The sequence below is a fragment of the Kalmanozyma brasiliensis genome, assembly GCF_000497045.1.
Source record: "Kalmanozyma brasiliensis GHG001 unplaced genomic scaffold PSEUBRA_SCAF3, whole genome shotgun sequence".
In the NCBI taxonomy this organism is placed as follows: domain Eukaryota; kingdom Fungi; phylum Basidiomycota; class Ustilaginomycetes; order Ustilaginales; genus Kalmanozyma; species Kalmanozyma brasiliensis.
In genome coordinates, this window is record NW_015961970.1 from 1,200,112 (window position 1) to 1,222,880 (window position 22,769).

General features: G+C 57.8%; 11 protein-coding genes across 11 annotated transcripts; 6 read left to right on the forward strand and 5 right to left on the reverse strand.

The window, feature by feature from the left end:
* Positions 1–924: 924 nt before the first annotated feature.
* On the forward strand, positions 925–2,147 carry PSEUBRA_004308 (Protein of unknown function DUF3602; the record flags this gene model as incomplete). The annotated part of the gene is made up of 3 exons (XM_016437857.1): positions 925–1,029; positions 1,209–1,541; positions 1,953–2,147. The coding sequence occupies 3 exons, from the start codon at positions 925–927 to the stop codon at positions 2,145–2,147; spliced, it is 633 nt and encodes a 210-aa protein (XP_016291401.1).
* A 440-nt stretch (positions 2,148–2,587) lies between these two features.
* On the reverse strand, positions 2,588–3,117 carry PSEUBRA_004309 (EF-hand domain protein; the record flags this gene model as incomplete). The annotated part of the gene is made up of 2 exons (XM_016437882.1): positions 2,588–2,639; positions 2,714–3,117. 2 exons carry the CDS (start codon positions 3,115–3,117, stop codon positions 2,588–2,590), a joined length of 456 nt encoding a protein of 151 aa, XP_016291402.1.
* A 604-nt stretch (positions 3,118–3,721) lies between these two features.
* Positions 3,722–4,476, forward strand: PSEUBRA_004310 (ATPase, F0 complex, subunit G, mitochondrial; the record flags this gene model as incomplete). The annotated part of the gene is made up of 2 exons (XM_016437860.1): positions 3,722–3,926; positions 4,172–4,476. 2 exons carry the CDS (start codon positions 3,722–3,724, stop codon positions 4,474–4,476), a joined length of 510 nt encoding a protein of 169 aa, XP_016291403.1.
* A 198-nt stretch (positions 4,477–4,674) lies between these two features.
* On the reverse strand, positions 4,675–6,534 carry PSEUBRA_004311 (uncharacterized protein; the record flags this gene model as incomplete). The annotated part of the gene is made up of 1 exon (XM_016437885.2): positions 4,675–6,534. One exon carries the CDS (start codon positions 6,532–6,534, stop codon positions 4,675–4,677), a length of 1,860 nt encoding a protein of 619 aa, XP_016291404.2.
* Positions 6,535–6,865: 331 nt separating this feature from the next.
* On the forward strand, positions 6,866–8,011 carry PSEUBRA_004312 (S1/P1 nuclease; the record flags this gene model as incomplete). Its single annotated transcript, XM_059465274.1, has 1 exon — positions 6,866–8,011. One exon carries the CDS (start codon positions 6,866–6,868, stop codon positions 8,009–8,011), a length of 1,146 nt encoding a protein of 381 aa, XP_059320536.1.
* A 67-nt stretch (positions 8,012–8,078) lies between these two features.
* Positions 8,079–9,635, reverse strand: PSEUBRA_004313 (Inosine/uridine-preferring nucleoside hydrolase domain protein; the record flags this gene model as incomplete). The annotated part of the gene is made up of 1 exon (XM_016437879.2): positions 8,079–9,635. One exon carries the CDS (start codon positions 9,633–9,635, stop codon positions 8,079–8,081), a length of 1,557 nt encoding a protein of 518 aa, XP_016291406.2.
* Positions 9,636–9,880: 245 nt separating this feature from the next.
* Positions 9,881–10,753, forward strand: PSEUBRA_004314 (Zinc finger, U1-C type; the record flags this gene model as incomplete). Its single annotated transcript, XM_016437869.1, has 1 exon — positions 9,881–10,753. The coding sequence occupies one exon, from the start codon at positions 9,881–9,883 to the stop codon at positions 10,751–10,753; it is 873 nt and encodes a 290-aa protein (XP_016291407.1).
* Positions 10,754–11,836: 1,083 nt separating this feature from the next.
* On the forward strand, positions 11,837–13,909 carry PSEUBRA_004315 (Heat shock protein 70 family; the record flags this gene model as incomplete). Its single annotated transcript, XM_016437867.1, has 1 exon — positions 11,837–13,909. One exon carries the CDS (start codon positions 11,837–11,839, stop codon positions 13,907–13,909), a length of 2,073 nt encoding a protein of 690 aa, XP_016291408.1.
* A 3,959-nt stretch (positions 13,910–17,868) lies between these two features.
* Positions 17,869–18,570, reverse strand: PSEUBRA_004316 (Ankyrin repeat-containing domain protein; the record flags this gene model as incomplete). Its single annotated transcript, XM_016437875.1, has 1 exon — positions 17,869–18,570. One exon carries the CDS (start codon positions 18,568–18,570, stop codon positions 17,869–17,871), a length of 702 nt encoding a protein of 233 aa, XP_016291409.1.
* A 239-nt stretch (positions 18,571–18,809) lies between these two features.
* Positions 18,810–19,271, forward strand: PSEUBRA_004317 (Transcription elongation factor 1; the record flags this gene model as incomplete). The annotated part of the gene is made up of 3 exons (XM_059465275.1): positions 18,810–18,870; positions 18,955–19,009; positions 19,124–19,271. 3 exons carry the CDS (start codon positions 18,810–18,812, stop codon positions 19,269–19,271), a joined length of 264 nt encoding a protein of 87 aa, XP_059321509.1.
* A 2,007-nt stretch (positions 19,272–21,278) lies between these two features.
* Positions 21,279–21,902, reverse strand: PSEUBRA_004318 (uncharacterized protein; the record flags this gene model as incomplete). The annotated part of the gene is made up of 1 exon (XM_016437874.1): positions 21,279–21,902. One exon carries the CDS (start codon positions 21,900–21,902, stop codon positions 21,279–21,281), a length of 624 nt encoding a protein of 207 aa, XP_016291410.1.
* Between the last annotated feature and the right edge of the window lie 867 nt (positions 21,903–22,769).

Below are 22,769 nucleotides of genomic sequence, written 5' to 3' on the forward strand. Positions count from 1 at the left end.
CGGACAGCGTGCAACGGTAAGTGATTTGCGAGTGAGGAACAGCTGCCGGAAGGGTCAAGAAGAGCTCCCTTATCAGCGATGCACGCTTATCTTTAGCAGAGCGCGCAGCGAGGGGGGACATTTTCGATCTCAGAACGGCATCGCTCGAAAACACTGTCGTTTAGCCCCCGGATCGGGCACTGCAAAGAGGAGGCGGCTGGTGGGATTGATGTTTAGAGAGGTCTTGGCGAAGGTGGATCCTGTGCGAGCCGAGTTGATTGTATACAGAGCAAGGGTCTGCTGATGTAGCTGAGCCTGGATTGACCCGTCTTGGCACGGCCGGGTCACGCTTTCAAAGCTTGTCCTTCTGTGCGTGGCAGGCGTGTAAATTGCTCAAGCAGCTGCCGATCATGCTGTGGGTCCAAGGCTCATCAAAAGCAGCGTGGTTACAAAGGCGATCTCGCTGCGACTGGCCAAGTTGCCGGATGGACGTGCGGTGGTGCATGGGGTTCAAGCTTGGCCGGCTTCGTTATCTTTCTGCAGGTCCGGCTGCGTACGAAGTAGAGTGCAGAGTGCTCTGATGCCGCGCTTTCTTCCCCACTCTGTAGGTCACATCACACTGCAGCTGTGTGCTATCACGCCTTTTTTTTTGGATTTCTGGGCGAGGTGGTCCCGTGAGAGGCTCGGTTGGAGAATGGCCATTTCTTGGCTTTCCTCAGCCTCGCTCAATGGCCTCCCGATTGGCTTCTTTGTCTTTCTTTCACACCATCCACCATCGCACCTCGTCTCGTACTTCCTTTCCACCATCTATCGACATCGACATCCGTCCAACTTACGTCCAGCAGCATATATTGACGCTGCATTGATACTCGTACCTCCTCCGCCAGTCGCATAGTTCAGCAAACGGCGCCAAAAAGCATCGCCAACGAGCATCCAATCGACAACATGGTTCTCGGCTTCGGTCATCATTCGCAGAAGGACCCCAACGTCTCGTCCGAGTCGCGAGGTCGTGACCCTTTCATCGCCACGGGTCGAGGTGGTGCAGGAAACGTGAGTGTCACATCCACCGCAGCAGATCTTTTGCCCAAGCAGCTTTCCCCTCATCTGTAGCAATCCAGCGGTCAGCGGTCGTAAAGAGACGCTAGGAGCAGGAGGTTTGGCTGCAATCATGTGTGGCTATGGCTATGAAAAGTTGACATCCCTCTCTCCATTGACCTTGACGACAACAGATCATCCGCTCGCCTTCTCGCTCGCGCGATCGCTCGGGTAACGCCATCCCGCCTCAAGCCGTTGCTGCCGCTGCTGTCCCCAACCACCTCGTTTCCTCCGGTCGCGGTGGTGCCGGCAACGTCCGCTCGCCCTCGCGCGACCCGCTCGACCGCCAGCGCGCCGCCGATGCCAAGGCGCGCGAGGAGAAGCTGCAGGAGGAGTACCGCGCACACGAAGTCAAGGCCGCCCACTCCACGGGCCGCGGCGGCGCTGGCAATGTTGCCACCAATCCCGACGTCGAGGAACGCCGCGGACGCGATGGCGGTTCCAGTGGAGGTGGAGGCGTAGCTGGTGTAAGTGATCCCTGATTTGCTGTTTGGCCACAAGGAAGGAAGATACCCCTCGAATTCCCCTCAATAGTGCCCTCGTTGTGGCGCAGCGATGCGACCAGTAGAACGACGATGATGGACACTTCAAGCGGCTTTGGCCGCTGAAGGACGCCAAGATGTACCTTTCGCCATGCATTTGCTTCCCCCTCTCGCGGGAGCAATTGCAGGAAATGCCAACGTCTTTGCACCATCACATCCAGGGCTTGTGCCTTTTTCGCGACTCGGAAGGATCGTGAAAGCGTTGCCTTGCCCGCGGAATGGTGCGTGCTGCGTCTGAAGGTGCCGTGTCCCCCAATCCCTCCTTCTCATCCTCCATCGACAAGTTTCACAGATCTTACGAGTCCGAGCTGACCCACGTCTTTATTTTGTTTGCAGCTGCTGCGCACGCTCTCGAGGTCTCGTTCGCGCGAACCGCGAAGCAACGGCAAGGACTCGCCTAAGAATCGCTCCCAGTCGCGAACGCGCGCCTCCGAAGGCAGCAAGCTCGGCAAGGTCGATGAGACGTCTCGGTCCAGCGAAGAGGCGAGCCTCTACACCACTTCCACTGCTAATGGCGGCGGAAGGGCTTGACCTCGTCGACCCTCAGTCCGGGATGGGAATGTGCTTTGTACTTTTCGAAACATGTATGCTTCCACCGCTTTAGCCTGTGTGAGCGTGCGTCTGTGCTGTATGATGTCGCCCGTTCATTTCAAGGAGTTGAGCGTCATCTGAGATCTTTCGTCGACTCCTCGCGTCTCAGCTCGATGAGGGCTGTGTACAGCGAGTGCTGCCCGAGCAGCCATCATCACAGACAATAAGTTGAGTGCGGGACCAAAGAAACGGCGTGAAACAAAAGTGGGTATTCGAAGAAAGCGCAGAACCCGGGAGAAACGAGGCGAAAGGGGAGTTGATACAGTGCGGTGTGGGGTCGTGAAGGGTGGAACAAAGTCGAGCCGGCAGCGGTGGACGATCAAGACTGACCCGCAGCGGTGTGGTTGCGGTCGGTCGATGCTCTGCAAGATGAGGCACGTCTACTGGCTGAGAATCTGGCGAACGAAGGATTCGTAGTGGATGTTGCCGTCGCTGTAGTGTCCAAGCCAAAGAGGTCATTGTCAGTATCATCCTTCGCATCGTCTTTCTGAGTGTGAATTACTTACGGATGCACCTGAACACCCTTCAACAGCTCATCCATCTCATCATCACTCAACTTCTCTCCCAAGCTCGTCAGCACGTATCGCAGCTCTCCTGCACCGATGAAGCCGTTGCCGTCCTTGTCGAACACCTGGAAGCCGCGGATGAACTCCTCGGGCGTTCCGGCGGGCTTGAACCCGTTCGGTCGGTTGAGGATGTTGAGGAAGGCGTTGTAGTCGATGTCCTTGGGTGCGGCGTTGGCCAGGTCGGCCACTTCGGCCTGGGTTGGGTTTTGACCGAGAGCACGAAGGAGGTCGCCAAGGGATTCGCGGGAGATGGTGCCCGTACCCTTCTTGTCGAACAGGGCAAAGGCTTCTTTGTATTCGGCGTCGGACTGATGGACGAAGGGGATGCAGTGCGGCGATTCCATGTGTCGTCGGCGTGACAAGAGTGGATGAGGCGAGTGCGGATGTGTCAGTTGTTGCTCCAAGCTCTTGCTGCACGACACCCTCTCGAGGCGACCGTCGCCTCCAGGTTGAAGCTTACCATTGTGAATAGGGGACGATGTGGTGGTATAAAGCCAACCAACGATGACGAGCAAGTATGCAACCCAAGTCAGCTAGGCGCAGCACCGCTTGGCATACGTGCGTGTGTGTTGGTCTGAAAGCCCTCTTCGCTGCGGGTGCAAGTCCAAAAAGGGGCTTGGCCGACTCCTAAAGCAACACTTTTTGGACGCGCACTGCGCGAGTGCCTTTCCTTACAGCCTGCGTGCTGTCAGAGGTGCGAGCGCGGATGGCTTTGCCGGCGACACGTGACTATTTTTCTTTTCTGCGGAAACGCCGATCTGACATTTTGCAGAAATTGACGCGCCCGGCTGAGCCCGATATATCATCCATAAAGGGCGATCCCCGTCAGTCGGATCCGTCGGCGGGCAAAAACTTGAGAAGAACGGGCGCAGGGTGCGCCATCTCGAACCCCCGTGCTTCTATCAACCCCACACCTCCCCTTCAACATCATCATCATCATCGCACACAATGTTCGCAAGGTCAACCGCAGTCTTCCGCGCCACCGGCGCGCGCCACTTCTCGGCCTCCACCAGATCCGCCAACGTCCAGCAGAAGGCCACCGAGGCGGTCAACGAGGTGCAGAAGAAGGCGCCCTCCGCCATCAACGATCTGCAAAAGAAGGCGCAGGAGCTCGGCGGGCCCGCGTTGAAGCGCGTTGAGGGTCTGCTTGGTGGTAAGTATCATATGCGTCTCGTTGAATGGGCTGGGCGGCTGGGCAACATTGGCGAAAGGTGGAGCATTGTTGGGAGTTGTGGTGACGGGAGGGGCTGCAATTGCGTCTGGAAAGCATTCTGCCATGGCCCGTCTTTCGACCTGGCGCTTTGCTCCGTCACACCTTCGCCCCGTGCTGGATCGTTCCTTCGAAGCACTCGCACAGTAGATACTGACAAAGTTACACATCCCACTTCGACATTGCAGGCTACTCCGAACCTATCAAGTACAACCTCTCGGTGGCATCCAACATTGCCAAGCAGGTGTACGTTGCCGAAGCGCTCGCACCCCCTACTTCGGTCAACTCGATCACCTCGGCCTACCGTCAGATCTACACTCACGCCACCGACAAGGCTTTCTGGGCCAAGCTGCTCACCAAGGGCGACTGGAAGCGCGTCGGCATCTACGCCCTCGAGGCCTACGGAATCTTCACCATCGGCGAGATGATCGGCCGCAGATCGCTCGTTGGATACAAGCTCGACACGAGCAACCACGGTCACGGCCACCACTAGAGAGTTGGTTGGAATGTTACTGCCAGGCTATCGCACACAGCATTCAGAACGAACGGCAATCTAAAACTTCTTCACTGGCTCAGCCTGGATCACAGTACCGTCGAGAGCCTCGACGAACATTTCAGGACTCTGATGCATTTTGATTGACTTCAGCGGAGAGGACGCAGGGTCTGATCGCTAGGAAAGACAACCGGACAATCACCATTCCCAGTGCTGCGTCTGAGTAGACTCGAAAAAGGCGAACAGGTTAGGCCTATAACGAGAATAGCCGGGCTTGGGAAGTGTGGTGCGAGCGGCGCGTTCTCCAAAGTCGTCCGAGGCGTCCATGAGATCTGCACTCCAATCTCGAGGTGGCGCTCGATGCGTGAAGCAGTCGTTCCAGTTCCACGGTACAGCTGGCAGCGTCGGTGAGAGAGAGCTGCCCTGGTGGCCGACTTCACCAGCGAGCCCGTTGAGGAGCCCCGACCAGTCAAAGTCGGGCTGGCCGTAGCCAATGGTGGTGGGATCGCACGCGAAGCTGACGACGTTGAGGAATTGGCGTTCGGTGAGACCCGGGCGCTCGTCCAGCTGACGCAGTACGTGAAGTTTGAGCTCCGGGGGCAGATCGAGGAACCTGTAAAATCCTGGTGAAGTTCTCTCTTGGTTAGAGAGTGGCCCTTTCTTTGCCCGGCAGCCCAGTGTCCTCGCCGCCTTCAAGAGCGTGATGGCAGCTTCGCGACTGTACATGCTCCAAGTTGCATTGACCCTGACTTGATCAGCCAGCAGAGCCTTCCAATTGAACAGGTTCAGGCCGCAACCCAGATAGAAAGCTTCCTCAAAGTCGTCCTCCCACTGGTCCAAAGTCACACCGAGGGTTGTCATGTGGTGCTTCACCTCGATTGGAAGCTCTTCATCAGAATCGCAGCTTCCTTTCGACCGTCTCGCCTCCGCCCTTGCCTCGAAGAAGGACACGATACTTCCGAACTCGCTGAGGGGCACCCTGGCATAACGGCTTTGGATCGCGTCAATCCTTTCGTGCTCGCTTTGCAGGTCTTCTGGTTCCCAGCCTCTCTGCATATTACCGAATAGGCTAAGGGTCTCCAAGGATGTGTTCGGTGGTCGATCACTCGCATGATAGGCGATGTGAAAGAAGATGTCGTTTTTCGGGCCATCCTTGCCTTGAAACATTGGAGGTCTGCGGCCACTGCCGATGAACGCAGATATGATGGTTCGGATCGTTCGAGCATCGAAGCTATTGCCGTCAAGGCTCAGAGAATACAAGCCTCGGCATCGCTGCGAATCGGCGATGAAGCTGGCTATGGATTTGGCGACCAGCGCCGTGTCCGCGATGTCGTTGTTCGGCAAGTTGTCAACTGTTGGAATCTGTGCTCCTAGAGTGTTCGACAAATCCAAACGCTCCAGCGAGGTTCCGGTAAGAGGCATCGAGTCGAAGAAGGCCGCCATGGACCTACGCGGAATGGGATTGGAGGAGAGGCGCAGATGCCTAAGCGCGGACTTTCCCAGAGCCTTTGCCAGGTCGGAGAAGGCATCGACGTCGCCTTCGATCTCGTTGCCGCCAAGCGAAAGGGTGTGAAGCGTAAGATTGCCCGTCAGATACGCAGTGATGGCCGGCAGACATACCGAGGTCAGCTCGTTGTTGTCCAGCTCGATGATGCGAAAGGAGTGGTAGGGCTCCCTCGGTTGAATCCTCCAAGCATCAAGGTGAGGTACCAACAGTCGAAGCCATTCGCTTTTAGCCGCGTGGTGCTCTCCCTTCTGCGCAGCCGGAGCGTCGTTCCCGTCGCTGTTCTCGACAGGCTTGTGTGTGATGCGGAGCAGATCGATGATCCTGTGGAACCTGGCATCGCCCAGTTCGGAATGCTGGATATTGAGTCTGTGGTACCGACCCTGTGCCTGTCTCAGCCCCTCTGCTATCTCTGCCAGAGACACGAGCTCGTCGCCCCCTGGGAATCGAAGCGTGCCGTATGGAGAGGGCGCATTTTTGCACGCCGTTGATGTGGTCGGGGACCCTGTTCCTGAGGACGGTAGCGACAGATCATCGACGTCCAGCTGGCTCATTTTGAGATACTGATCATCAGAGCCTTGGGTGCGAGACTTCAGTTCTGACAGCTGAGCAAGATGAGATTGCTGAAGAAGGTCTTGCGGGAGGTCTTTATAGACAACCCATCAGGAAGTGCCCAACTCACTTCATTCACAACCTCCACCTGCGCAGTCTTGGCTAGCGCGGACAGGCGCGTGCGCAGCTTGACGCACGGCTGCGCATTCGAGTTCAGGGTCCACACGAGCTGTCACCTTTCCTTCCTTATCGCCTCCCTCGGTAAGATCACGTTCATTTCAAAGTTACGCCCACCTTGCGCAGCTCCTGCAATCTTGTGGATTGACGCACACAATGCTTTCTCGAGGCTGGTCAGCGCTCGCTGCGGTGTTGCTGTGTCTCTTTCCCGCCGTCTGCGCATGGGGCATCACAGGCCACCAAATCGTAGCGACGATTGCGCAGACGCAGCTTCATCCTGCCGTTCGCGAGCAACTCTGCCACATCCTGCCCAACTACACGCGCTACCCATCGCACTGGCCGGTCACACACTCCGATGAACCGCACACGCACTGTCACCTCGCCGTGCTGGCCGGCTGGCCGGATACGATCCGCACTCACTACCCCTGGAGTGGGCAGCTGCATTATGTCAACCCGATCGACGACCATCCTCCCCACCAATGCTTGTATGGGGAAACAGGCTGGAGCTCGCCCGACAACGTGCTCACCTCGCTGGTCAACTACACCTCACGTGTAGTCACGGAACAAGGATGGGAGCGCGATATGGCGTTGCGTTTCATGGTGCATCTGTTCGGCGATGCCCACCAGCCGCTGCATCTTACGGGTCGCGCGCGGGGTGGCAACGACGTGTGGGTCCGCTTCGAAGGGCGCAAGGCTCGACTGCATTCGGTGTGGGATACGCTGCTTATTGATAAGCAGATTCGCGAGCTGTCGAATTATACCACGCGCCTGCCGTCGGGGAGGATAGAGAGCGCGCTGGTGGGGAAGAGATTCGACGCGTACATTCGATGGATCCTCAAGGAGGGGCTTGGACAGCCTGCGATGAAGGGAGAGGCTGAGAGCGCGTGGTGGAAGGACGAAGCGGCCGACTGGCCGGCGTGTCACCGGAGAGGTTCGGATGATGATACTGTCTCGCTGAAGGGTGAGGGGCAAATGGCCTTCTCTAACATGATGGAAGACCCGGGAAGAGTCGACGATACGCATCTGCCGCTATGTCCATACGAATGGACTCAACCCATGCACTCGCTTGTTTGCGAATATGGCTTCGCATCGCCCGTGCCAGCGTGGGAGCCAACACCTCCGTCGACCACAGGAAGCTCCACGACATCACCGACACCGACTCCGCCAGAGCCTGAGCTCGACGTGCCGGAATACGTCGGCCGCATCGAGAGAGACAAGGTCATCCACAAGCAGCTCGCCAAGGCAGGCATCCGACTTGCCGCCGTCCTCAACACGTTGCTTCTGCCGGCTGATGCCGTCTGATCTGGCACCCCTTGCTTGCAATGGATATGTAAAGACAATAGGATGTTCAATGTCTACATCAATACATCTACGTCGCATCAGTGGATGGGTCTGTGTCACGGCGCGAAGAAGCGAACGCTCTGGTCGGGGAGCTAGGGCCAGAGCGGCCGTCGATGCCGTCGTGCCCCGCACCCAAAGGCTCCCGCACCTGCGCACTACTCGCAAGGTTTGCTTCTGCCCGTTCCACCACCTCGAAGAAGATGTCCCACATCCTAGGGCAGTCAAGATTCTCAAGCACTTCTACGTTCTTACCGCCCTTGCCCCATCCCTCGTGCTCCACGCGGTCGCCCCAGAAGTCGACCACCGTCGCACCGCATGCGAGACCATCGCTACACTCCACTTCGACACGATATCGCTTTGGCGCGGTGCCCACGACTGCTGGATCCGCATCGTCGCTCCCACGAGCGTCGACATTGTCGAGACCCAACGAGTTGATCCCTTGACCGCTGCGCGACTTGGGCACGTGCGCGTCCTTGTTGCTGTGTGGATCGGCGTCGAACATGCCCGCGTTGGGGGCGTCGCCAGGCGACGGCACGCGGCGGTAGAAGAGCGTCGGATCGATAATGTATGCGATGGCCAGCATGTCGTGCACCGGTGGGCCGCGGGTGAACCCAAACTCGGAGGCGTAGGTCTTGGCAAAGAACGTAAGGGTCGAGCTGAGCATACGCTTCAGATCGCTCGGTCCGGCTTGGGATGATGGCTGAGGCTCATGTGGCTTGCCGGAGAGCAGACGATCGTGCAATTCGGCAGTGAAGATGGCTTGGTGCGTCACGTTGAGGCCGGCCATGACGACCTTGATGTCTGTATTGAAGCAGATCGCAGCGGCTTCGGGGTCGTTGAGGATGTTGAATTCGGCTAGGGGTCCTCTGTTGCCCCTCACGCCAGCAGCGCCGCCCATCAACACGATCTGCTCGATCCCCTTGACGAGGTGAGGGTAGCATCGGATGAAGAGCGCCACGTTGGTCATCGGACCGGTGACGGCGAGGTGGATGGGCGGCTTGCCCGTGTTGAGCCGCTCAGTGATTATGGTTGAGAGCGTGTATAGAAAGAGCGAAGGTTCGGGACCTGTGGTGGGGGAGCTCGTCTTGGGGTGGGCAGGATGCAGCCACGGTTGGCACAGAGGCGATGAGAGGGAAGGCAGACCTTGCACACCGCCAAGACCTCCTTGACCATGGATGCCGACGTCAATCTTGACTTCTTTGACTAGCGGACAGTCCGAGCCGCGGATGACCGGGATGGAAGGGTCGGATCGGTAGAGCGCCATGAGCCGGACAGCGTTGAGAAACGTATCGCGACCACCTGCGTTGCCCGCTACCGTCGAGACTCCCAACAGCTCCAAGCCAGGATGGTGGACCGCCATGAGCAAGGCTATCGCGTCGTCGTGTCCTGGATCGCAGTCGAGCCAGAGTGCCTTGACGGTGCCATCATCTTTGAAAGGGGCTGCAGACGATGTCGACGTTGGCTCGGGTGCACCTCTGGTCCTTGGCTGAAATGCAGGCGCCTGCTGGCCAGGAGACACGAGGTTGCTGAGACGCCGCAGCAGCGACGGGTTGCTCCCTGGCGATGGCGGTGTGTCCTTCTTCATCGTCGGCAGATATCGATGCAGCGATGTGGTCAAAGGAAGGAGTGAAAGAGCCCGGCTTGCATGCATGCCTTCCGCTCCTTCCAGCTGCGCGCAGGGTCCAACCCTCGGCAATCATTGTCGCTGAATTGAACGGCTTCTTTTTTGCCCCTTGGATATTCTCCACGCACAGGAATGGACAGCTGTCCAGCCTCCTGACACCATCCCGTCCGATATCCTGCTCGTTCGACAAGCATTTGAGCTCTATAATGGCGGACGTATGGATATCTCGCAAGAGGTGGACGTGCAAGTACTGCGATGTCACCATCAACGACGACCTACCATCGAGGCGGCATCACGAATCGGGAGGCAGACACAAGCAGAACGTGCGGCAGGCGCTAGAGGAGCTCTACCGCAAAGGCGAGCAAGAGCGGAAGGATGCAGAAGACACAAAGAAGGAGATGGCGCGAATTGAAGTGCTCGCTGCCGAAAGTTATGCCAAGGATCAAGCTGGCGGAGTCGCTCCTGTTTCTTCCCTTCCGGCGTCGTCAGTCGCGTCCTCGTCCTCGAAGGCGACGCCCCCAGCGAGGCCGCACACCGGCCAGGCAGCCTCCGCTCGCGTCGCTCCAAGGAGAGCTCCCGAGCCAGCGAAAGAACCAACGCAGCCCGTCGCTCAACCAGGCGAGTGGGAGCAAGTGGTGCAACCGGCTCCGTCTGCGCCCACTTCGTACGCAACAGAGACTACGGATCGGGACCGAGCGAGATCTTTCCGCATCAAGGAGAAAGCTGCTCGTATAGATGACAGTGATGACGATGCGGAGGCGAATACCATCAAGATCAAGAAGAGGCCACGCGATGTGTCCAATACTGAATCAGGACCATCAAAGGTGCAGACGGCAGCCAAGAAGGAGGAGCCGGCTGATTCGGTCGACCCTGTCAAGGCAGAGGAGAGCGCCTCATCAGCGTTGCCAGCGGATACAAGTTCTACGACGACGACGATCTCCACCGTCAAGAAAGAAGAGACAGGTGAGATGCCGGCATCGCTAAAGGAGGAAGGAGACAACGGCGGGGGCGGTGGACTGTTCAAAAAGCGTAGAGCCGGCGCGGGTGCTGGAGCAAAGAGGGTCAGAGCCGTCATCTAGCATGGTCCAATGTCAACATCATACTCTATCGTCGTTGCCGCCAAACACTCAGGTCAGAAAGGCGCGAGCTGCTTCCTTGACAAGGTCGATTTCCGACGCTCCCAAGCGAGAGTGAGAGAGAGAGGGCATACACTTAGATCGGCAGATTAGGGCGCTCTGAAATAAGAATCGGCGATCCAGCCCGCTCGCATCTGGCACGAGATGAGTCTAAATTTCCACCGTGATGTTCCACGTCACGCCAGATCTGGAAGAACGGCGTTTCACACTGCTGCGCTCGCCCCGCGGTCCACACTCATGGGCACACGTACTCAGAGCTCCCAGATTGAAAGCCAGACCCATTCATAAGCTTCAGAGTAGCTTGCGCTGCATCACAATCAGGTCTTCTCTTGTGTTTGGATTCCAACGAGCGTGCTGAAACGACGAAGATGAAGAGCCGCTCGAGTGAGAAAGCGTGAGCAGAGAAGGCTGAAGAAAATTGGATTTTGAATGGCAGGGCCGCACAGACCGGGGAAGTGGTTGATGAGCTGGAAAGCAACACAGCTCTATTATTGGCCCAGAAGATGCACACGCGCCGCTCGCCGCTCGCCGCACTCAGCCAAGTGGCACTGAGCGAGCGCGCTCTTGTGCAGCGGCGAGCGGCACTCGAAAATCATCCACGTCGACACCGTCAGCCGCGAGCAGATCAGACAGAACCTTCCAGCTCATCCCAAAGACGTGTCGGCTGCCTCATTCAGCTCTCTCCTCCGCTCCATCAACCATCCCTTCCTCAAGATAAATACTACCGAGTCTCGTAAGTGTCTGTCTTCCTGCTCCAACACCATTGTACCATCCCTCTACATCGCAAGCCCGTGTGCATTGCCGGTCGCGGCTCCCCTCAAGACCCCGTCGCCATTGCCACCGTCCTTCATACCATACCCGTCGTCGTCATCGTCATCTCGTCGAGACGCTATACCCCAAGGCATACATCTACAGCATCCCCCAAAAGCATCTTCTGACTCCATACATTCCCGCATCTTCTCGCAACATCGCCCAATCTGATTGTCTTGTGCAACGCCCCACTCGTTCACAGTCGGAAGTACAAATATGGTCACGTCCAGACGCACAACCGCGCTGGCACAGCGCCGTCAGGCTGCTCGTGCCACCGCACGCATCTCTCGTCCCGCCTTCATGACCATCATCATGGCTATCCTCGCTCTCCTCACTTTCTCGGCCTTCATGGGTCCCGGCTCGTCTGCGGGCGGCATGGGTGTCGCCGCTGCCGCCGACAAGCGCAGCGAATACGGAACTGTCATTGGTATCGATCTGGGAACCACCTACTCGTGTGTCGGCGCACAGGTCAACGGCCGTGTCGAAATCATCACCAACGACCAAGGTAACCGAATCACCCCCTCGTACGTCGCTTTCACTCCCGAGCGTCTCGTCGGTGATGCCGCAAAGAACCAGGCCGCGCAGAACCCCGAGAACACCATCTTTGACGCCAAGCGTCTCATCGGCCGAAAGTGGGGCGAGTCCGACCTCAAGAAGGACGCCAAGCACCTTCCCTTCAAGCTCGTCGAGAAGAACGGTAAGCCCGCTATTCAGGTCACCGTCAGCGGCGACAAGAAGGTCTTCACCCCTGAGGAGGTTTCTGCCATGGTCCTCCAAAAGATGAAGGAGACCGCTGAGGCCTACCTTGGCCACAAGGTCACCCACGCCGTCGTCACCGTCCCCGCCTACTTCAACGACGCCCAGCGACAGGCCACCAAGGATGCCGGTACCATTGCCGGTCTCAACGTCCTCCGTATCGTCAACGAGCCCACCGCTGCCGCCATCGCCTACGGTCTCGACAAGAAGGACGGCGAGTCGCAGATCATCGTCTACGATCTTGGTGGAGGTACTTTCGATGTCTCGCTTCTCTCGATCGACTCGGGTGTCTTCGAGGTGCTCGCCACCGCCGGTGACACCCACCTTGGTGGTGAGGACTTTGACAACCGTGTTTCGGACTACATCCTCAAGCAGTTCAAGAAGAAGAGCGGCCTCGACGCCTCGTCCAACAAGCGATCCGTCGGCAAGTTGAAGCGCGAGGTCGAGCGTGCCAAGCGCACCCTTTCCAGCCAGATGTCGACCAAGATCGAGATTGATGGCTTCTTCGAGGGCAACGACCTCGACGAGACCCTCACCCGTGCCAAGTTCGAGGAGCTCAACATGGACCTCTTCCGCAAGACCATGAAGCCCGTCGAGCAGGTGCTCAAGGACGCCGGTGTCAAGAAGGACGAGATCGACGACGTTGTGCTCGTCGGTGGTTCCACTCGTATCCCCAAGGTGCAGGCCATGCTCAAGGAGTACTTCGGTCGCGAGCCCTCCAAGGGTATCAATCCCGATGAGGCCGTTGCCTGGGGTGCCGCCGTTCAGGGTGGTGTCCTTGCCGGCGACGAGTCGCTCGGTGATGTCGTCCTGATCGACGTCAACCCCTTGACCCTCGGTATCGAGACCAACGGCGGTGTCATGACCAAGCTCATCCCCCGTAACACTGTCGTCCCCACCAAGAAGTCGCAGATCTTCTCGACCGCCGCCGACAACCAGAACACCGTGCTCATCCAGGTGTTCGAGGGCGAGCGATCCATGACCAAGGACAACAACATGCTCGGCAAGTTCGAGCTCACCGGCATCCCTCCCGCTCCCCGAGGCACTCCTCAGATCGAGGTCACCTTCGAGCTCGACGCCAACGGAATCATGAAGGTCTCTGCCGCCGACAAGGGCACCGGCAAGGCCGAGTCGATCACCATCTCGAACGACAAGGGCCGTCTCACGCCCGAGGAGATTGAGCGCATGGTTGCCGAGGCCGAAGAGTTCGCCGAGCAGGACGAGGTGGTGCGCAAGCGCATTGAGGCTCTCAACAACCTGCAGAATTTCATTGCTTCGCTGCGAAGCCAGCTCAGCGACAAGGAGGGTCTCGGCGGAAAGCTCGACAAGGAGGACAAGGACACTATCAAGCAGAGCCTCAAGGACGCCGAGGCATGGCTCGACGAGAACAGCCAGACCGCCGAGGGTTCCGACATTGAGGAGCAGCTCAGCGAGCTCCAGGCTGCCGTTGCCCCCATCACTGCCAAGATCTACCAGGGCGGTGCTGCTAGCGGTGGCGACGAGCCTCTCAACTACGGCCACGACGAGCTCTAGACGGGTTTCTCTGCTCGATGTAGCTCTATCCGAATCTTCTTCACTGGAGCATGGACACTCGGCTTCGCGCTAATGCTGGACATGCTCCTCCTCCTCCTTCCGAGCGCACTATCTTGACGATGTGCGCTGGGCGAACACGCTCACATGCCTTTTATTGGACGTGCGTGTGCACAAGCAAAATGAAAAGACCCATTTCAGCAGCATCTCGGACTTGTGACTTGTGTGATGACTTGCTGTGGGGCGTTTGAAGCTAGGAGCCGAAATCGCTATCACATTGCGGACTAGCAAACCAACTGATCCGCTTTGCGGCTACGCCGAAGCTGGAGTCAGGAATGTGGGAAGTGTGACTGTGAGGAGAGACATGAGCGGGTAACGGCGTTACCACGCCCACAACTGAGCTTGGATCCTGGCTGAATGGCTTGACGACAGCTGCTCAGCAAGAGGCTCGTGCTCGCGATTGGCGCTGTTCCGGTGCTGGGTCTAGGGTCGGTCGCTAAATGGTGTGGCCGCGGGTCAAAGTCATTTACTGCAGAAGACGGACGATGCGCAAAGCGTTTCTTCGAACCTTTCCTTCAGATGTCATATCCCTCGGACCATAGAACGCTGTGACTTTGATCAGCAAGGAGTGCTAGACTCTGCCTAGCGCACACTCGGACGTCCCAAGCTCAGGCCTAGGTCCAACCTTGATGGGATCTGAAGTGTCGTGACGAGAAGGTTGGCGTGCTCGGATCGGTAGGACCCCCTCCCCAAGAGGCCCGGGAGAAGAACAGAGCAAGAAAGGCACTTCGATATCGTCTGTGCCTATCGGTTCGACTCCCAGATGATGCTCTCAGGTCCTTGTCCCATACGCTCGCGTCGCTCGCGTCTGCGGCCAACGAAGGCGATGGACTCCGCTCCAGCCTGGCTTCAAGGCCTTCCTGTGGTCCCTGATCGCATCTTTCACACCGAAGGCATGCTCGTCCGGGCACGAGATCGGGGCGGCCTCAGCGTTCGGTATGGCAAAGCAGGGGGTGCAGCGACGGCGCTAGTCTGAGGAGGTCGCAACGTTCAGGCCTTTGACACGCAAGCGTCCCCGTCTCGATGGCAGCGACTGCAGTCCTTGGTGTTCATGCCCTCTCTGAGCACGGCTCCTATAAAGCCGTTGTCATATCAGACACGCTTGACCAGCTCCAAACTCTTCGCCTCCTTGTCGCTAAGCATCGTTCAGCTGCATCCTCCGAGCCGACCGAACACTCCGTCCTCCCGAGTCCCAAAAATTCCTTTCCTTTCTTTTACCGTTCATCGGGCTTCCACCACCCATCTGATCGAACGAAACTTGGTGTCGGAAAGCATCAAGAGGTCATCCCACTGGTCTGTCTAGCAGCAGCTGTGTAGCTGCGACGCTCACCATGTTCAGCTCTTTCAACCAGACTTTGCCAGTGCAGCTTCTGCCTCCTCTGACCGGAGACAATAACATCGATACGAGGAATCTGCAAATCTTCCTCGAGAGTCTCTATCATCCACGGACCGGCACCAGTTTCTACATTCAGCTCTATGTCTGTGGAGGGATCGTGGCATTTCTGCTGCCTGTCGGCGGAATCATGATCCTACATCGTTTCATGAAAGGTCGCGCTTGGTTCTTCAAGCTCTGGCAAGTCGCCGGCGGCACGTTTGTGATCCCGAATTCAGTCGTCGCCTTCATCGCCTTCCAAGGCTGCTTCGGTATCATATGGCTTGCGTATGCCTGGGTCACGATCAAGCATTATCAAAACCGCTCGTTTCACGGGAGCTACTTCCTATGGATGATCTTGACCTGGATCCCGCTTTGGGACGGCGGGTGGTTCACAGCCTTTGGCATGTTCAGTGCCTTTCCGGACGCTTTGACACGCAAGACCAAGATCAGCAAGCAGAAGCGACTCATACTGAGTCCGTCGGCATTCAACTGTATCTGTTGGGGCGTACCAGTGTTGCATGCCTGTAGCTTGCTTCCACTCGCCATCCTCGCAGCACGCAAGAACGATGCGGCATCGATGCGGTTCGATGCCTGGGGCTTCGAGGTGGCCTCTGCACTGTCAACAAAGCTCTCTGATGAAGCGGCCGCATCACTGCGTGCTCGTGCTATGCAACTCTGGCTGGACTTGACAAAGGTGTACTGGTATGCGTCCATCAACATGTCCTGTTGGACAGCCTGGGCGGCCGTCATGCTCATAGTGCATCTACCGGTCGGGGCGCACACGCTTATCAGAGTCAGGAAAGCGCTTGTCATCTCGAGGTCCAATTTACAGGCAGCCGCTGGACGTCCCATGGCCATTCTTCCCAACGATAGCGGCGAGAAACTGGCACTGAAATCGCAGCATGTCGAACCTCGAGGGGACACTATCGGTGCAACGTCCAGCCGGGTCTTTCCGTCTTTGCGAGAGGAACCTACTACACCTCAATCGGCGAGCTCGTCAAAGTATCAAACCGCAGAACAGCGCCGTCTTCGGAGCCTCCGACGGATTTTCAAGAACCTGACGGTCCAGTACTTGGGCATCTCGGTCGCAATCCTGGGTTTTATGATTGCTTCTGGTGTCGATGCCCTTAAACTGTACGGTGCCGCACGCACAAATGAGATCGCTCATTGTGACATGATGGCCCATCTCTTTGCCTCCTGGTCCATAGTCTTATTCGGCTCCCTCGTCGCTTTCTGCATAGTGCAACGATCCTTCGATCCATCTCTCAGCATCGACGTGCCGGACGAGGAAGCCTCCCGCATCACCTACTCCACTAGGTCGGTGAGAACCGTCAAGGCCTTCTTTTCGCCACGGTGCGCCGGACCATCAGGTCGAGCAGGGAAGAATGAGCCGACAAGCAGAAGCCAGTGCCAAGGCTTTCGGAAAGGCGGCGCAATGTGCTTGTCTGGGTCGACGACGCACGGTGCGAAAGGCGCGACAAGTAGCGAAAAGCGACATGGCAGCGTCGTAGAAGAGGACATGCATGGTCCTACTGGCTCCACAGGCTCTCTGAGCACGAAGAGAGGATCAGACCTTCGCCTCACAGACCCTGCCCATATCCATTTCGCCACTCCTTTCGGCACAGTGCCTCTGCTCGCTCCCGAGGCGCCGCGCAAGGTATTTGTTCGGTCCAGCCTTACTTCGACCCAGCTCTTGGAGCATCAAGCACTCGAATATATAAGTCGGGATGACAGCGCAAGCGACCTATTGATGCACAAGCCATCCGTCTCGAGTTTGAGCTTCGGACAGCAGAGCGGCAAGATCTCGAGAAGGTCCAGTCTGTCCGCCGACTTCTCATCAGTATCATCGCATCCGCCTCACATGAACATTCAAAGCACGGCTTTTGTCAGCATCTCACCCAGCCGACCAAGAACAGCTTCAAGTTCTGTCAAGAGAGATCAGGTGGCGGCTCGCCGAACTTCTTCTTACGTCAGGCACGCTTCTTCAACACCGAGCCTGCCCCTCCTCGACATGGACGCAAAGTGTTTCCTCCCACACCCCGCGCGCGTCGAGCTGAAGACTTGCCATGATCACGACATCGAGAATCCTCCAGGTGCAGCACGAGGCGAGATGCAGCGCGGCTTAGCTCCTCCACCTGTGACACCGTCGCGACGCTCTGTTTCGGCCGCGGTGCGCGAACCCTCCAGCAAGACCGACCTGGTATGAATAGTTTCGCTACGACGTCTCCATCGGTCTATCTCCTCCTTCCCTTCCTTTGCCCTTCTCGATAACCCACTCCACACGGTCGTTTCTTGGCCCGTCTCCAGGATTCAGCTCTTCAGCTCTTCAACAAGAGCAGATCTTGTGTCCAGACACTCTCTTCGATCCTTTGATCAGCAGCGGATCCCAGTCTCTTCATACTGTCATTCACTCTTGTCTCTCCATGAAATCAGAATCACAGTCGTTCGTGCTGCACAGGTTGTGTGGTATCGATTATGAAACATGAGCCTGATGCAAGGGCGACGTGATATTGATGCAACGTGCGATTCAGAGGGTATCAGTGTTGTCGGTGTTGGATGGGTTCGACCGATTCATACCCTCTACGAGCTGACGCAGGACAGACTCGCTCACGAGCTCGCGCAGCTCCGGCTCGGGGTCCCTTCCCTCTCTCTCGGCCCTCGTCATGATCTCGCCTACCCTGGACATGAGCGCGTCCGTCTGTGCGTCGATTCTGGCGTCCTCCTCGGTTTGTGTCGCAGCTGGCTCGTCCGTCACTTCCTCCTCCTCCTCTTCCTCTTCCTCCGCTGCGTCGAGTGACTCGCCCGTGACGCTCGCCAAGTACCGTGCCAGGTCCTCGTGTTCGTTCTCCATCGCCTGCTGTGCCGCTGTCAGTCCTTCGCTGTTCTTATGCCTTGCATCTGCGCCGAACTCCTCGATGAGACATCTGGCAGTCTCGACGGTCTCGCAGACGAACAGGGGGGTGTCGAGGTCTTCGTCGGTCGTATCCACCGCCTTTTCCGGCGCAGACGGATGTGACAATAGAAAACGAAGGATGTCGAGATGCCCGTAGGAGGCGGCGGCGTGTAGGGGGGTGTAGGTGAACTCGTCCGGTGCGGTGGGGGAGATGTGTTCGATATCGACGCACTGCTGAACGCGAGCGAGGTCGCCTTCGCCCGCAGCGACCCAGATGTTTTTCCCCTCCGCGCTGGTCGACGCTACAGAGAGCGTGGTTGATGTTGCTACTGGCATGGTGCTCCCGGTGTATGGTGTGATGGAGGATGAGGGTTGGAGTAGGTGCGCAGTTGGACAAGAAAGGCAAATGTAGGAATGGGCAAAATTTGGATTATGCAGCGCTTACTAAGCGTACCTTTCCGGGAGTCGGCACTGTGGAGAAAGTGGCTCGCGAGACATCAACTCTTCGCGCTTTGGCATTTGCTCCTTGCCGCTATCCATCGACTGCTCTCACCGTCGTCGATCGCAATCGCATCATGGGCAAGAGAAAGAGCTCGTCCAAGAAGCCCGGTGGCGCCAAGAAGCCTGCTCCGCTCGGTAAGCGCTTCGCCATCCCACACAGCCAGCCCCTCCGCCTTGTCACGCCTTACTGACTCCCTCCACCCCTTCCAAACGATACAGATACGGTCTTCACCTGTCTCTTTTGCAACCACGAAAAGGCGGTTTCGTGCAAGATGTAAGCCTTCTCCCCTCCAACCTCCAATTTCCAACTTCCAACCTCCAATCGCCACTACTCTCTGCACCTGTTCGAAGCGCCGTGCTGACCTCTAAGTTTTGGACGATGACACAGCGACGACAAGGCGAGGATCGGCTATCTGTCCTGCAAGATCTGCGGCCAGAAGTTTTCCGCCGACACCAACCCGCTGGATCAGCCGATCGATGTTTACTCGTTGTGGATCGACGCTTGTGAGGATGTGGCCAACGACGATGGACGATAGTCGGCGTACCGACACAGAACGCTGCTCTATCGAGGCTTCGTCACACGTGACACTTTCGACATACAGTCGACTCGATTGATGATCGGCGTCCACATCCACTCGCCTATTCGATACAAGGCTGCAGACGTTCTCTCCGTCCACACCATTTCACCTTCTCGACGCCCACACACATCTTCGACCCGTGTAACTCTCTGTACTTGTATGCAATGCAACCCTATTCTCTGTCAGCATGCACCGTCCGGCAAGCCTGGATTGAATCCGGAGGGCCCATTGCGATCTTCGGAATTCGATCGGGAAGGGCTGCTTATCGGGCCCGAAAGCGATCCTCGGTCGACGGGCAGGCACCATGGGCTGAAAGCTGGAGTCAAAGAGACCGGTCAATTGGACGCCGTGCAGAGGAAGGGGGGAGCCATGTTCGAAATGCGGCTGCAGTGAAACACAGCCGTGGGGGTCGCCGCGGAGGCTCCGAGGGATGATCTTTGCTTGGACGCCAACCGAAGGGGCACAGCTTCGACGGGTGTGTTGAATGCACCGCCTCGGTTGTACGTGGCGGGGTCAACGACCGGCGAACCCACAGCTTTGTTCAAGCTGTCCAACCTCTACGCGAAGGCAGACCTGGAACGATGGTGACCGAGACACCCGAGTTGTTTGACGCACAGCCTGTTGCAAGGTGAAAGGAGTTCGCTGTTGCTAGCATGCCGCACGGAGCTGACCCCGGCGAGCGGGGCACACCGCCTCCGAGGAAGCATACGACTCGTCACTGACCCCAAGAGAGCCGTCGGTTCGACCCGATGGCCAGCTCGTCGGTCCGACAAGGCAGGCTGTCAAGCTGTGCAACGGACCTCGCTGCAGGAAAGAGAGCACAGCCAGCGTTTGGTCAGGATGATCAACCCGATCCAGGGTCTTTGCGAAGAACCGCTTTCTGACGATCTGACACGTTTGCGGAATCAAAAGCCGACCTTTTCCCCCCTCAAGCGCTTGCCTGCGAAGGCCGGCGATGCTGCCGTGAAAGACTGGAATCGATAGGCTTGCGAACGCGGCTCAGATCGCAACGCGCATATTTGAGTTCCAATCTCAAACGCGAGCACACTGTGGGATTACGTGTGTTCGCAGTTTCAAGTGGCGAAATTTCTCGGCAGCGGCTGCGAGATCAGGCCCAATTTGCACAGCCTCAGCCGTTCAAGAGTGAGACATACACTTGGTTCGTTCTTCCCGCTTTCGAGTGTGATCCGCGCCCAACCTCCCCGGCTACACTAATGCAGTCGGCAAGAGTCTCGTTTGGCCATACGTTCAAAGCTGGTGGGGCCGATATCGTGGGTTGATCGACTCCGAGCCCGTGAGCAAAGGTGGGTCGTGCTAAGAATAGACAAAGACAGGAAGAAGGAAGATCACGGGTCCAGCCCAGGGTCGCGACAGGTCTCAGATGGCTCGATGAGTGGGCTGGCTCGCTTGAGGAGGAAAAGGAGAAGAAAATCGATTGAAGGAAAAAAAGGTGGCCCCTGCGGCGCGTCTTCGTCGCCATCTCTCCAGCTCGAGCAGCGCCAAACCTCTAGGGCCATCCCGAAGGTCGTTCTTCGGGGACACGCTTCTTCTCGTGCCTGGCTTTCTGTGTCTGACTTTCTCACACGCTGTAGGAACCGACACAGATCTCACCGACTCCAAAAGAATGAACAGGCACATGCTGCACCTCGCTAAGCACTGCACAAACTCAGATCACAATGAGACGATCCGATGCATCGATATGAAAAGGGCAAAGGGCATGAATGACGGTTTGAATTCGTTGAGATATGGACAGACGACAAGAGTGTGAAGCGAAAAGCTTTAGAAGGCCAAGTCAAAGTTCGGAAGGGAGTGCAAGGCCGGGCTTGACAAGGCAGAAGAAGCCATGACTTGCATCACGGCTGACTGGGGTAAATTAGCCTATGCCAAACTCGGCCTTGCATTCCTAGTTGTCCAGTCATCAGAGAGGAGTGCCTGCGTGCGGCCAGAGACCAATCGATCCTTCGTTTAAAGGAAGGGAACGAGGGCACCAACGGCAGCGAGGATCGAGAGACCAGCGGTGGCGGGCGAGAAGGCGGCGGCACCGTTGGAAGCCGACGAGGTCTGGGCGGGGGCGGCGCTGCCCGAAGAGCTGGAGGCGCGGCTCGAGGTGGAGGACTGAGCAGCCGAAGAGCTGCTGGCAGCCGAGCTGGTCACGGTGGAGCTGGCAGCACGGCTCGACGACGAGGACGAGGCGGCCGACGAGGTAGCGGAGCTCGAGGCCGATGAGCCGGTAGCGGCAGCGCCAATGCACGAAGAGTCGGACGACGAGAGAACGACGAGGGGCGAGGCGTAGTTGGTAGCACCAGTGTCATCGGTGATGGCAAGGGTGATGTTGGTGCCCGAGGCGATGTTGACGGTCCAGGCGTAGCTGCCCGAAGCGCCAGACTGGTTGGGGAGCGACTCGATAGGAGCAGCCGAGACCTGGCCACCGGGGAGAACGTTGATACGAACGGTACCCTGGGCGTTGGACCACTGGAGCGAGGCGGGCTGGCACTGGGTGATCGAGGGAGGGGTGTTGATGGTGGCCAGGGCGGAGGCGGAGCCAGCGAGCACGACGGCAGCGGCAGCGACGGAGGCGATCTTGACCATTTTGATGAAGAGGTGTGTGTTGAGGTTTGATGAAGAGAGAGAGGGGATGAATACGGAGCAGATGCAAAGATGAAAAGGTGGTGGGAAGTGACGGATGGATGTTGGAGAAGGGCGTGGCATATATACTCTGAGAGGGGGGGCAGGGCCAAGAGGGGCGGGCAAGGGCAAGGCCAAGTTAGCTCGGAGCGGTGCAGGCAGCGAGTTAGGGCCAAGACTCTGTTCGAAATCGGCCAACAGACAAAAGCGAGGCAGCCAGGCAGCGAGCGAGCGCAGAAAAGGGGCAGCAGCAAACTCTACGGCCAAAATGCAGGCTCACGGCAGGCGGTCAAAACAGAAGTCAGGCGTGAATTCGACACGGCATCACACCAGCGTGCAAGCGAGTCGAAAATCAATTCACGCTAAACGGCCGGCAGTGGCGAGCCGTCGAAGCGAAACACACACCCACGCTGCTGGGTGCTGCACAGCACGGTCACAGTTTTCTTCCACGCCGTTCTCAACGAGATTGCAGGCATACTGTAATGATTGCTGGATGAGACTCGACTGCGCGCAGCAGTGAGATGACCTCGCTGACATACGGCATGTACCACACAAGCTCGCTACGCCCCGTCTTTTAGCCTGTTCCGAGACGAGGGTCCAGTCCAGGTCAGGGTCTGCCGATCCCTTGGCTTGTCGCTCTTTGGTTTCTGGTCGTGATCGCAGACGTTGAAAACGAGCGCCAAAAGCTGCTCGCCTGTGCTCTGACCGTGGCGGTGCTCTGCCAGCCGCGCGATGGACTGCCATATGCTCGGCCAATTTACCTTTCTTGCCAGGTCAGTTCAGGTCATCCAGGTAAGCCCCCCCCCCCCCCCCCCCCCCCCCCCCCCCCCC